A 13460-nucleotide genomic window follows, 5' to 3' on the forward strand; every position below is an offset into this window, starting at 1 on the left:
AATACAGTATTTTAATAAATGTTTTATATTTAGTGTTTCTATGTTTGAAGTACATAAATTTAATTTTTAAAAACTTCACACATCTCATGACGTCTGCCCTACCTAGTTCAGAGATGTTGTGAGGGTGAAGAGAAATGACTTAAGTAAAAGTCCTTGGAAAACCATATGGTACTTATCAGACACAAGGCATTATTATTTCAAAATTTGCACCAATAAAACCTCAGTCTCATACAGCTTTTGATCCACATCAATATTATCCTGATTACTCACATTTTTCATTAGATTTGATTCTGAATGACTTCTGGCTGTCGTATAAAGTTAAAATCAACCTCAAACCATAAAAACCCACTATCACTAAAAATATTCATTTAAATATGTTGGTGCAAGTTTTGAAGACAATTGTATAAAGGGAATTCTAAAAGTGCTCTGAGCTATAGCAGCCTTCAGCAGGAGTTAATATGCTTACAAAGTGGCAATTTGAACGGTAAGAATATCACCCCAATAAATTTAAAAAATAAATTAAAAAAAAGAAAGAAAGGTAAGAACACTCACATAGTTGTGAGCGTCACTCCATCAGCGACAGAAAATCAGTCTCATTATGTTCCTATGTTTAGCATTTTCACACTTGTCAGTTCCATCTCCCTTCTGAGATTACAAGTCTATTAAGAACAATGTGGCACGATGGTTAAAAGAATCGCTCTGCAGTTTTCAGGATGCTTGGGTTTAAATCCTCACTCTGACCTTTGCTAGGTATATGACCCTCGTTCAAGTTCTTTAAACTTCCTAGCTTCCTCAGTAATAATGAGATTTTTAAAAAAGAATTATGACAAACAACCCAATTAGAAAATGGGCAGAGGACATGAAAAGACATTTCTCTAAAGAGGACATACAAATGGCCAACAGACATATGCAAAGATGCTCAACCTCACTAATCATTAAAGAAATGCAAATAAAAACCACAATGAGATACCACCTCACTCAGTCAGAATGGCCATCATCAATAAATCAACAAACAACATGTGCCGGCAAGGATGTGGAGAAAAAGGAACCCTCGTACACTGTTGGTGGGATTGCAAACTGGTGCAGCCACTATGGAAAACAGTATGGAGTTTCCTCAAAAAATTGAAAATGGAACTACCTTATGATCCAGCAATTCCACTCTTGGATAGCTATCCAGAGAAATCCAAAACACTAATTCAAAAAAACATATGCACCCCTATGTTTATTGCAGTGCTATACAATAGCCAAAACTTGGAAACAACCGAAATGCCCATCGGTAGAAGACTGGATTAAGAAACTGTGGTACATTTATTCAATGGAGTATTCCTCGGCCATAAAGAAGAATGAAATCTTACCATTTGCAATGACATGAATGGACCTAGAAAGTATTATGCTAAGTGAAATACGTCAGACAGAGAAAGACAAATACCATATGATCTCACTTATGTGTAGAATTTAAAGAACAGAATAAATGAGCAAACTAAACAGAAATAGACTCAGATGTAGAGAAAAAACTGACAGTTGCTAGATGGGATGGGGTAGGGATAGGGTCAGGATGGGGGAGAAGGTAAGAAGATTAGAAACTACAAATTAGTAGTCACAATATTGCTACAGGGATATGAAAGACAGTTTGGGGAATATAATCAATAATGTTGTAAAGATTTTGTAGGGTGTCAGATGGGCACTAGACTTATTAGGGAGACCACTTCACAGACAGTGTGGATGCCTGATCACTGCACTGTACACCTGAAGCTGAAGCTGAATAATACTGAATGTCAACTATAATTTAATATATATATATAGTCACAGGATATGAAGTACAGCATAGGGAACAGAGTCAATGGAATTGTAACAGCTATATACAATGTCAGAAGGGTAGTAGATTGGGGGAGGGGGGTCATCACTTTGTGAGGGGTGTAAATGTCTAACATTACTTTGTTTTGTACACCTGAAACTAATAAAAAAAATTTTTTAAAGAGAATTATGAAAATTAAATGACAGAATGCATGGAAAGCACTTCGTCAGCACCTAGCACAGGTAAGACCACAATGAATGCTATTGCTGTTGCTGAGGTTGTTACTCTTATTACTGGCAAGACCTCTGATTCCTTGCTACTGCCTCAGAAGACCTTATGAGTTCAGAGATCAGCAAACGTTTTCTTAAAGGGTCAAATAAATAATAAATATTTTAGGCTTTGCAGGCCACCCAGTCTTTGTTGCAACTACTCAATTCTGCCATTGTAGCCTGAAAGCAGCCTTAGACGATATATGAATGAACAGGTGTAACTATGTCCCAATAAAATTTTATTTACAACAGGCAGCAGGCCAAATATGACGTATGGGCCAGTTTGTTTACCCCAGTCTATATCACTGTATGTGCTATTTGCGTGTGATCTCCATATACTTGCATGGATGATGCAAAATGTTATCAGATTAAAAAGATGTCATTCCTACATATAGTAACAGGCTCCTCTTTTTTTTTTTCTCTTTACTGTTCTAGTCTCTGTAACTGACTTGGTGGTCCTATGGACAAAAAAAGTGACAGAAATTCAGAGAGTCTATCAAAAGCCACAAGAAAGTGTCACCATGGCACAGTTTTAGTACAGATGTTAGGCCTTTATACTGACCAGAAGCTACTGGCTTTCCCAAAAGAAAGCTCTAAAAGTAAGCAAGATTATATGAAAAAAGCAGCCAGGTTTTCTTTCCAGTCTTAGTTTCTTTTCTGTCCTCATTATTTTCTAATTAGCTGTAGGGAAACAGTAATGAGGAAATAAAGAATATACTGTTTAAACATATTCATAGCTAATTCATAAATCCCTTTCCAGCTCCACAATTAGCATATGCTCTCTACGAACCACTGATAATCACATCTAGCACATTCCTAATAGCAGTTTGCTGAAGAGCCCAGCCTTCCACGTTGCTTCTGTCCTGAGCTGCAGGGCAGGCCCAGCAGAGCAGCAGCAGCATGATGGCCAGCCTTCTGCTTGGGAGTCTGATCCCACCCTCTGTGGGTGTGCACTTGACAACATGGACAGAGGATACCAAAACTCGAGTCTGCTGCACTCACCTGCAGCTGGAGGCTCCGGGCCCTGTGCTTGACAGCTGAGGCATGGAGAGCACGGCCCACGCGGGCCTGTCCCAGTTGCCGCCTCCACTCACTCCACCACACCCTGTCAAACAGCACATGGAAGATGGAACCAGTCAGAAAAATGCCACTCAGAAAAGAGAAGGGTAATTAAATTTGGGCCTCAGACCCTCAGCTCAGCTCTCATTCCTTCATGGTGCCATTGCTAGATTGACATCTATTAGAGTCACTGCTGAACAGCACAATCAAGAAACAGTCCTACAGCTGCCAATTAAGGGTTGAAAAATGATGGTTCCTAAGGTCAAATCCAGCCTTAGGCACTACAGACATGCCCTATTTGTCCTACACAGGTTTTTGGGAGTTTTTTTTTTAAATATATGAATTATTGCCAACATTTAAAAAATCAGGAGTTCACAGAATAATCCGCAAAAAAAGTGACTTAGATTTCCAGTCTTGATGGATCCCTTCTTCCCTTCCTACTGTCCTGGCCAGGTTTCCTTCCAGTCTTGGTTTCTCTTCTGCTTATTTTCTAATTTGCTATAGGAAAATAGTAATAAGGAAGTAAGAGTTGGCAACCTCTATTTCACAAAAACACTATTTGCCTGGTCACTCAAACCCACCAAAATCTCTTTCCTCCTAACCTAGGCCATGTTAGCTCCATCACTCACGTAAAAGTCTCAAGCTATCTTTTTAAGCACTTAGGGAATTATAAGTTCTCTGAATGCAGCCCTAGTACCCAATATACCGTGTTTCCCCGAAACTAAGACCAGGTCTTACATTAATTTTTGCTCCAAAAGACACATTAGGGCTTATGTTCAGTGGATGTCATCTCGAAAAATCATGCTAGGGCTTATTTTCCGGTTAGGTCTTATTTTCGGGGAAACACAGTAGTACCAGGAATATTTTAAGTCCTCAATAAATATACATTGAATAAATAAAAGTATATTAAAATTCCCCCATAGACTCTAGTAGAATTGCATACTTAATAAGAATTTTTAAATATATGCTGAATAAATTTTAGATAACTTCAAAACATTTTTTATTTTAAATAACTTACATGAGCTCAGGCAAGTTACTCAACCTTTCTGAGACTTGTATTATTTTAATCTATACAATAACAGTACTTGTTTCATAGTTTATGGTAAGGATTAAATGAGATTTACTTTGCATTAAAAAAAAATCACACAAACTTAACACAGGATTTAGCATAAGAAGCTATCAGTGCTTCTTATGATTATGTGAAAACTTGATCTTGTAGTTGACCAAGTTTTCAATAAGTATTTATTAGGTATCCATTGTGTTCGAAACTGTTTTAAGGTGGGTTTTTATGCCGCTTTCCAGCAAGGCTGACGTAAAATGATAGCTGCTGATCTGTAGGGCAACTGAGCACACTCACCACAAAATTCTCCGCTGCCTAAACTCCAGGGCGCTGGTCTGCATCTGAAGTTTGGTTCTTCGAAAAACCACATAGATCAACCAGGACTTCCAGGCCTGTCGCATCTTTTGCTTTACATCTAGATGCACCAAAGAGATTTTCAAAAAGGGGTATGCAGAAACGGATACTCTGGGTTACAATAAAAGCTCGTGGGCTCTCTGTACTCATCCCTCCCTCCTTTGAATATCTAAGTCCTCCAGCCTTCAAGTGCCCCCTGCTGGCAAAGTTGTGAAGCTCTACAAAATTAATAAGGATGTATGTGCAAGTGAAGGGTTATACAAGTGATGACATATTTACAAAGCATTTAAAGGAAAATCAATACACTGCACTGTTCAGAAATCCTTTCTTTTAAAAGCCCTTAGTTTTTTACACATACACTATGTGATATATACAGATGAAATGATGTGAATAACAGGAAGCAGAGAAGTGAGTTGATATGTGTGTGTGCATTGGTAATTGTTGAAGTTGGGTGGAGGGGGTCTATGTGGAGGTTCATTATTCCATCTTTCAATTTCATAGATGTATAAAATTCTCCATAATATGAAGTTTAAAGAAGAATAAAAAATAATGTTATAAAACTTGCTATTTGAAATAATAATTGTGGTCCGGCCTGGTGTCTCAGGTGGTTGGAGCACCGTGCTCCTAACGTCGAGGTCGCCAGTTCGATTCCCACATGGGCCAGTGAGCTGCACCCTCTACAGCTCAGATTGTGAACAACGGCTCTCCCTGGAGCTGGGCTGCCGTGAGCTGCCGTGGGCTGCCGTGTGCTGCCAGGAGCAGCCAGCATGAGTGGCCGGCAGCCATCGTGAGTGGCCATGGGCTGTCATGGGCTGCTGTGAGCTGCTGTGAGCGACTGGCGATCGACTGCCTCAGCTGGCGGGAGCGCAAGGCTCATAATACCAGCATGGGCCAGGGAGCTGTGTCCTACACAACTAGACTGAGAAACAACAGCTTGAACCAGAGTGGGTGGGGAGAGGCAGAAGAAGGGGCAAAAAAATAAAAATATCTTTGTTTGACAAACATGATTGTCTATGCAGGGATCAACAACAAAAAATTGAACTAATAAGCAATTCATTAGTAAGGTTTCGGGATGCAAGATACATACAGAAAAGTCAATTCTTTCCTATATAGCAGCAATGAACAACTGATATTTGGAATTAAAAATACAATACCATTTACATTAGCACTCCCAAAAATGAAATATCTAGGTATAAAGCTAACAAAATATGTACAAGATCCATATGAAAAAAAACTGTAAAACTGTGATGAACAAAACCAAAGAACTAAATAAATACAGTCCATGTTCATGGATAGGAAGATCCAATAGTGTCAAGGTATCAGTTTTCCCCAACTTGGTCTATAGATACAATGCAATACCAATCAAAATCCCATAATATTTTGTGGATATCAACAAACTGATGCTAAAGTTCTAGTTTAAAAGAACTAGAACAGCCAACGCTAAAAGAGAACAAAGTTGGAAGACTCAGACGATCCAACTTCAAGACTTACTACAAAGTTATAGTAACCAAGACAGTGTGGTACTAGTGAAAGAACAATAGACCAATAGAACTGAGTACACAGTCCAGAAATACACCTACATAAATATAGTCAACTTATCTTTGACAAAGAAGAAAAGGCAATACAATGGACCAGTCTTTTCAACAAGTGGTTGAAGAAGAATTGAACATCTGCATGTAAAAAATATAGACACAGACACTACACCCTTCAAAAACACAAAACTATATATTCCTAGACTATAACATAGGAGAAAACACAGAAGACGTTGGGTAGGGTGATGACTTTCTAGATACAACACCAAAGGCATGATCCATGAAAGAAAAAATTGGTAAGCTGAACTTCATTAAAATTAAAAACTTCTGCTCTGCAAAAGCTAATGTCAAAAGAATAAGAAGACAACCCACAGACTGGGAGAAAAATAAAAGACACATCTGATAAAGAAGTATCCAAAATATAAAAAGAACTCTTAAAACTCAACAACCTATTTAAAAAGGGGGCAAAAGACCTTAACAGATACCTCACTAAAGAAGATAAACAGGGCCGTCCCAGTGGCTCAGGCGGTTAGAGTTCCATGCTCCTAACTACAAAGGCTGCCAGTTCGATTCCCACATGGGCCAGTGGGCTCTCAACCACAAGGTTGCTGGTTCAACTCCTCGAGTCCCGCAAGGGATGGTGGGCTCCACCCCCTGCAACTAAGATTGAACACGGCACCTTGAGCTGAGCTGCCGCCCGGATGGCTCAGTTGGTTGTAGCGCAGGCTCTCAACCACAAGGTTGCCAGTTCAACTCCTCGAGTCCCGCAAGGGATGGTGGGCTGTGCCCCCTGCAACTAGCAATGGCAACTGGACCTGGAGCTGAGCTGCGCCCTCCACAATTAAGACTGAAAGGACAACAACTTGACTTGGAAAAATGTCCTGGAAGTACACACTGTTCCCCAATAAAGTCCTGTTTCCCTTCCCCAATAAAATCTATGGGGAAAAAAAAAAAAGATAAACAGATGGCATATAAACATATGAAATGATGCTCCACACATCCTATGTCATCAGGGAAATAAAAATCAAAACAATAATACCACTACATACCTATCAGAATGATCAAAATCTGGAACACTGACAACACCATATGCTGGCAAGGATATGGAACAACAGAAAGTCTCATTTATTGCTGACGGGAATGCAAAATAGTACAGCCAGTTTGGAAGACAGTTTGGCGGTTTCTTACAAAACAAAACATACTCTTACGATACGGGCCAGCAATCACACTCCTTGGTATTTATACTAAGAAGTTAAAAACCACGTCCACATAAATACTTGCACATGGATATTTATAGCAGCTTTATTTATAACTGGCCAAACCTGGAAGCAACCAACATGTCCTTCAGTAGGTGAATAAACTGTGGTATATCCACACAATGGAATATTATTCAGTGCTAAAAAGAAATGTGCTATCAAGCAACTGAAGATATGGATGAAACTTAAATGCATATTACAAAGTGAAACAATCCAATCTGAAAAGGCTACATACCATGATTCCAGCTATATGACATTCTGGAAAAGGGAAAACTATGGAGATAGAAAAGGGTAAGTGGTTGCCAGGGTTTAGGTGGGAAGGAGGGGGTGAAATAAACAGGTGAAGCACAGTGGAATTTTAGGGAAGTGAACGTACTCTGTATGATACCATGATGGATACGTGTCATTATATATGTGCCCAAACCCACAGAAAGTACAACACCAGGAGTGAACCCTAATGTAAATTATGGACTTTGGGTAGTTATGATGTATCAATGTAGGCTCATCAATTGTAACAAATGTACTACTCTGGTGGGGTTAGTGCTATTGGGGGAGGCTATGCATGTGTGGGCGCAGAAGGTATATGGGCAGTTGCTGTTACCTTCTCAATTTTGCTGTGAACCTAAAACTACTTGTAAAAAATAAAGTCTCCTTGTTTTTTCAATTACAGTTGACATACAATATTATATTAGTTATAGGTAGGTGTACAACACAGTGATTAGACATTTGTATAACTTACAAAGTGATCACTCTGACAAATCTACTACCCAGCTGTCACCAGAGTTATTACAATATTATTGACTATATTCCCTATGCCATACTTTACATCCACGACTATTTTGTACCTACAAATTTATACTTCTTAATCCCTTCCCCCTTCAAACATCACCCAACCTCCCTCCCATGTGGCAACCATCAAACTAAATAAAGTTTTAATAAAGAAAAAAAATGTCAGTGTGGGCATTTATTTTCTTTCGACAGGCACTTCCTTTCCTTACCATGATTCTCGGCTTTCAAGTACTTGTTCCTTGTCTCCTGCTGCTGATGCACGAAGGTCTTCCAGGTCTGGAACATCAGATTGTACAAGTAATATCTGAGAAGCCAAAAAAGCAAAAGGCATTTCTTTAAAACAACTCCTAATCCGATACACCCAGTCTGCTCTGTACTCAGGAGAAATTAACACGGAGACTTCTGATACAAAAAATGCCGTATCTATACCCTAGACTAAAATTCCATTTCTTGCAATCCTGGGGAAACCTACTGTCCTTGACGGAGAGTTGTTCTCCACACCTTACAGTGTCACTGAAGGAAAAAAGGCTTTACGTCTCTGAGAATATCGTTACCTTCATCATCCACAAAGCTGTGATGTTGGGAATGCCAGTCATATCTTAATCATCTTAATATCCACACTCTGTAAAGCATTACTTCTCTTTTGCACTAAAACATGACCAATGACACTTTCTCCTTTCTTTTCCTTCTTGATACATATACTAGACACATTAAGACTGTCAGTCCCTTCATGTTTTCACTACACCACTTTCTAAGACTTGATTTCATACTCTACCACCTCATTAGAATTATTCAACATGTCCATTTTTACCTGAAACGGATAAATCAGAACCCTTGCCCCAAAGAACCTAAATAAGTGATTATGATGAGTGAATACCATTTTCAATATACAATGTGTAAGATATATTGGGCATATTATTTTCTCCTACAATCAGTATAAATTAAAACAGCTTATGTTAAAGAATAGAATGTTCTCAGAATTAGAAATGATACAGAAGTAAAAGTCAGGGAGAAAACCCTATTCAAAGCATTAGCAAGACCAACACATAATAGTTACTTGAATTAGAGGAGTGTCTCTGTGTGTGTGCGCTCGTGTGCACGTGTGCTTGGATATAATTTAGTATTTTGATCTTGTTTACATTTGAAGAAAAACAGAAACTGATTCAGAACTTTTCTCACTTTGACCAGAAAAGTGACAACAAGTAATTACTTGATAACCTGTATCATACGCTTGAAGTAACATAAATGAAATCTGACCTGTAGTGACAGTCGGCTCGAACACAGAGTTTCCACTCTCGATGAAAAACCCACCACTGTTCTTTCCATTCTTCAAAGACCTTCCGTAGTAATCTCTGCTCATAGTAAAACCTACGGCAATGAAAAAACCGAAGAGAGATACATGATGATATTGGAGCTGATATCTATTCCCAAATCACAGTTTTATACTGCCACTGCTTTCTCATAGAAAAGTGTGGCTCATTATTTGATAATACCAAAATAGATTGAAAATACACATATTTAACTTTTTCAGATCAAAACCATAGAGCTGGGCCGGCCAGGTGGCTCAGGTGGTTGGAGCACCGCCGAAGTCGCCGTTTTGATGCCCACATGGGCCAGTGAGAGGTGCCCTCTACAGCTAAGATTGTGAACAACAGCTCCAGAGGTTGGCGTGAGCTGCTGTGTGCCGCCATGAGCAGCCGACAGCCAGCATGGGCTACCGTGTGCTGCCGTGAGCAGCCAGTGGCTAGCCTGAGTGGCTGGCAGCCAGTGTGAGTGGCTGGCAGCCACCGTGAGCGGCCGGCAGCCAGAGAGAGCTGCCGTGAGCTGCTGTTAGCGGCCAACCAACGACCAGCGACCGACTGCCTGGGGGCGGGGGGTTGGAGAACAAGGCTCATAATACCAGCATGCGTCAGGAAGCTGTCTGTGTCCTATACAACTAGACTGAGAAACAACGGCTTGAACCGGAGTGTAGGGGAGGAGGGCAGAAGGGGGAAAAAACCAAAACAAAACCACGAAGCTACTTAAACTAGAAATGAGGCTTAAAATTTTTATACTACATATCTTACCAATTAAAGATATTAAAGTAAAATAAAAATCTGACTTTTCAAATACTATCGAGTTGAGAATTATCATTCTCCATTTTTTTCATTCACCAGACATATATTTTTCCCCTTCTTCCGCCTCCTCCTGCCCCACTCCGGTTCAAGCCGTTGTTTCTCAGTCTAGTTGTGTAGGAAACAGCTCCCTGGCCCATGCTGGTGTTATGAGCCTTGCGCTCCCTCCCGGTTGAGGCCAGTCGTCAGTCGGCAGCACACAGCAGCTCACAACCTCCTGCTGCTCACAGCAGCCCAGCTCCAGGGAGAGCCGTTGTTCATAATCTTAGCTATAGAGGGCGCAGCTCACTGGCCCATGTAGGAATCAAACGGGCGACCTCGGCGTTAGGAGCGTGATGCTCCAACCACCTGAGCCACCGGGCAGGCCCTAAAAAATATATTTGTTTAGTAAAAAGTAGTAGCTTGCTTCTCGTTTACATACACAGGTGAGTGAAAGTTATAAAATAAGCCAATGCCTAATGGTATTCCTAGTACATAACAGGAATAGAGCATATTATAATAGTTTAACTGAAATCTGGCCAGGGGAGTTATAACAACAGCAAAGATAAGTAAGAGAAAATAAAGAGAAAAAGGTAACAAGAAACCAGAAGAGCAGCAACATTGTCCATGCTAACAAGGCACTGTTGAGGTGATTCATAACTCAAGAACTCTGGTCCTGTCAATAACTTTGAATTTCTTTTCATGGTTCTGCAGGATACTAACATGTACCTCCTCCTCACCCACTTAAAAACTTCACAAATAAAAATAAAAAAAGAAATTGGCCTGCAAAAATATACATACAGTAATTCACCTCACTATTAGTCATAACAATTAAAAAAAGAAAGAAACATCACAAATGCCCATCAAAAGAGGATAGGTGGGGCTGGCCCGGTGGCTCAGGTGGTTGGAGCGCCATGCTCCAGCTGAGGTCGCCGGTTCGATTCCCACACAGGCCAGCAAGCTGCGCCCTCTACAGCTAAGATTGTGAACAACGGGTCTCCCTGGAGCTGGGCTGCGTGAGCAGCCAGAGGTTGGCGTGAGCTGCCGTGAGCTGCTGCAGGCTGCCGTGGGCTGCTGTGTGCCGCCATGAGCAGCTGGTGGCCAGCGTGAGTGGCCGCCAGCCAGCATGAGTGGCCAGCAGCCAGCGTGCACTACCGTGTGCTGCCATGAGTGGCCGGAGGCCAGCGTGAGTGGCCGGCAGCCCAGCCCACGAGAGCTGCCGTGAGCTTCTGTGAGTGGCCGACCGACTGCCTCAGCCAGTGGGGAGTGAAAGGCTCATAATACCAGCATGGGCCAGGGAGCTGTGTCCTACACAACTGGACTGAGAAACAACCGCTTGAACTGTAGTGGGGGGGGGGGGCAGGCGGGAGGCAGAAAAAAGGAGGGGGGAACAAAAGGCCAGGTTAAAGTCAGTCAATGCCATGCAGTCACTTTTTTTTTTTCAATTGGGGCTGAGGAACTAGACTTTCTTGGGGAACAGTGTCTGCTTCTGGGACTTTTTCCAAGTCAAGTTGTTGTCCTTTCAGTCTTAGTTGTGGAGGGTATAGCTCAGCTCCAGGTCCAGTTACCATTAGTTGCAGGGGGCACAGCCCACAATCCCTTGTGGGAGTCACACCGGCAACCTTGTGGTTGAAAGGACACGCTCCAACCAACTGAGCCATCCGGGAGCTCAGAAGCAGCTCAGCTCAAGGTGCCGTGTTCAATCTTAGTTGCGGGGGACATAGCCCACCATCCCTTGTGGGAGTCGAGCTGGCAACCTTGTGGTTCAGAGCCTGCGCTCCAACCAACCGAGCAATCTGGCATTGGCCCATGTGGGAATCCAACCAGCAGCCTTCGGCGTTAGGAGCACGGAGCTCCAACCTCTTGAGCCACTTGCCGGCCCCATGCAGTCATTTTTTTATGAATGAAGTAGAGCTAAGGATACTGAAATGGAGAGATGCCCAAAAAAGGTGTTAGTTAAAAAATTAAGTTACCTCACAGTGTGTATAATAAACCATTTTACAAAAATCAATTTTTTTTGTATTTCCAGTACTGATGTTGGAATTATTAATACATACCAAATATATATATTTAAAAATGAATGTGTACACATATATATTTTTACATATACATATGAACATATATGTGTGTACATATGTAAATGATTGCATTATATGTATGAAAAGCCTGGAAAAGATCTCCAAAATACCAAACTATTAACAGTGGTTCTCTCTCTGAGTGGGATTATAAAAGACTGGTGTTTCCTACATTACATAGTTCTGTCGTCTGAAAATATTTTTTAACAACAGCTCTTTTTAAAAACATTTCATGGGAAAGAACTACTTCCATTTGCACATGTGCTTCCTTCTACCATCTAATATTTATCCATCTACTTCCTTCCCTTCCCAAAACCCTACTAAAATAACACCAAATACATTTCAAAAGGTGTAAGCCAACAAAGAGAAGAGGAGCAATGATGATAGACAAGAGATGTCAACAAATTTTAGAGAATGCAAAGTGGGCAGGTGTGTGGCAACTGTATCAACAGATCAGAGAAAGCAGAGAAGTAGGTGTCCTGTGGTCGGGCAGTCAAGACACAACCAGCCAATGGCACAAACTCCAGAAAGGCATGAGAATGAAAAGCATCAGCAAGGGGTGAGTCCTGGGTGTAGATGAAATACAGAATTATGTGCAAGCCTGTGAGTCAGAAGCAGTTTCACCCCTGGATCTTGTTATTCACCCAAGCAGAAACTCAGGTTCATCTCTGGAGAGGATTAACCAGAGGGCCACTGGCCAAGCTCTGGAGAGGGTGCTAAACAAGAGTCTACATACTGAACTTGCAGCCAAGCTTAAACAGCTGACACCCACTTCTATCCTACCCTAGAAAAAGTTTGGAGGATTCCCTTCCTCCGGGGAAAACTGATCAACCAAAGGGAAAAGGCCTGCAGATACCAACAGCAGGAGGTTCCAGTGAAAGTGTCTGCTCTCTACTCAAAAGCCTAAAGTGAGTCCTAATGCGTACATATAAAAACTTCTAAAATTAGCGTTTAACGCCTAACTCAAATATGAACAGAGAATTAAAAGGATCTCTTGACATTTGGGGGAAGGTTTCAACATGAGACAGTGACTGAGAGCACACTGAAAAAAAGAGCTCAAAAGAAACAGGCAATATGGACAAAAATCTTAAAAACAAATCACTAAGTTATTCTCAAAAAATTGAGCTTCCAGGATGCTATTAAAAAAAAAAAAAGGAACACTCAGCGAACAAGAAATA

General features: G+C 41.0%; 1 protein-coding gene across 3 annotated transcripts in view; it reads right to left on the reverse strand.

The window, feature by feature from the left end:
• SFI1 (SFI1 centrin binding protein) overlaps positions 1-13460 on the reverse strand; it is a 72004-nt gene that overhangs the window by 37420 nt on the left and 21124 nt on the right. For all 3 annotated transcript variants that reach the window (XM_074321172.1, XM_074321170.1, XM_074321169.1), the window contains 4 exons: positions 9372-9482; positions 8324-8418; positions 4481-4598; positions 3067-3169 (listed from right to left, as the gene is read on the reverse strand). In XM_074321172.1, coding sequence (XP_074177273.1) covers positions 3067-3169; positions 4481-4598; positions 8324-8418; positions 9372-9482 — 427 coding nt within the window. The remainder of the gene's footprint in view (positions 1-3066; positions 3170-4480; positions 4599-8323; positions 8419-9371; positions 9483-13460) is intronic.

This window comes from Rhinolophus sinicus, linkage group LG16 (assembly GCF_036562045.2).
Source record: "Rhinolophus sinicus isolate RSC01 linkage group LG16, ASM3656204v1, whole genome shotgun sequence".
NCBI lineage: Eukaryota > Metazoa > Chordata > Mammalia > Chiroptera > Rhinolophidae > Rhinolophus > Rhinolophus sinicus.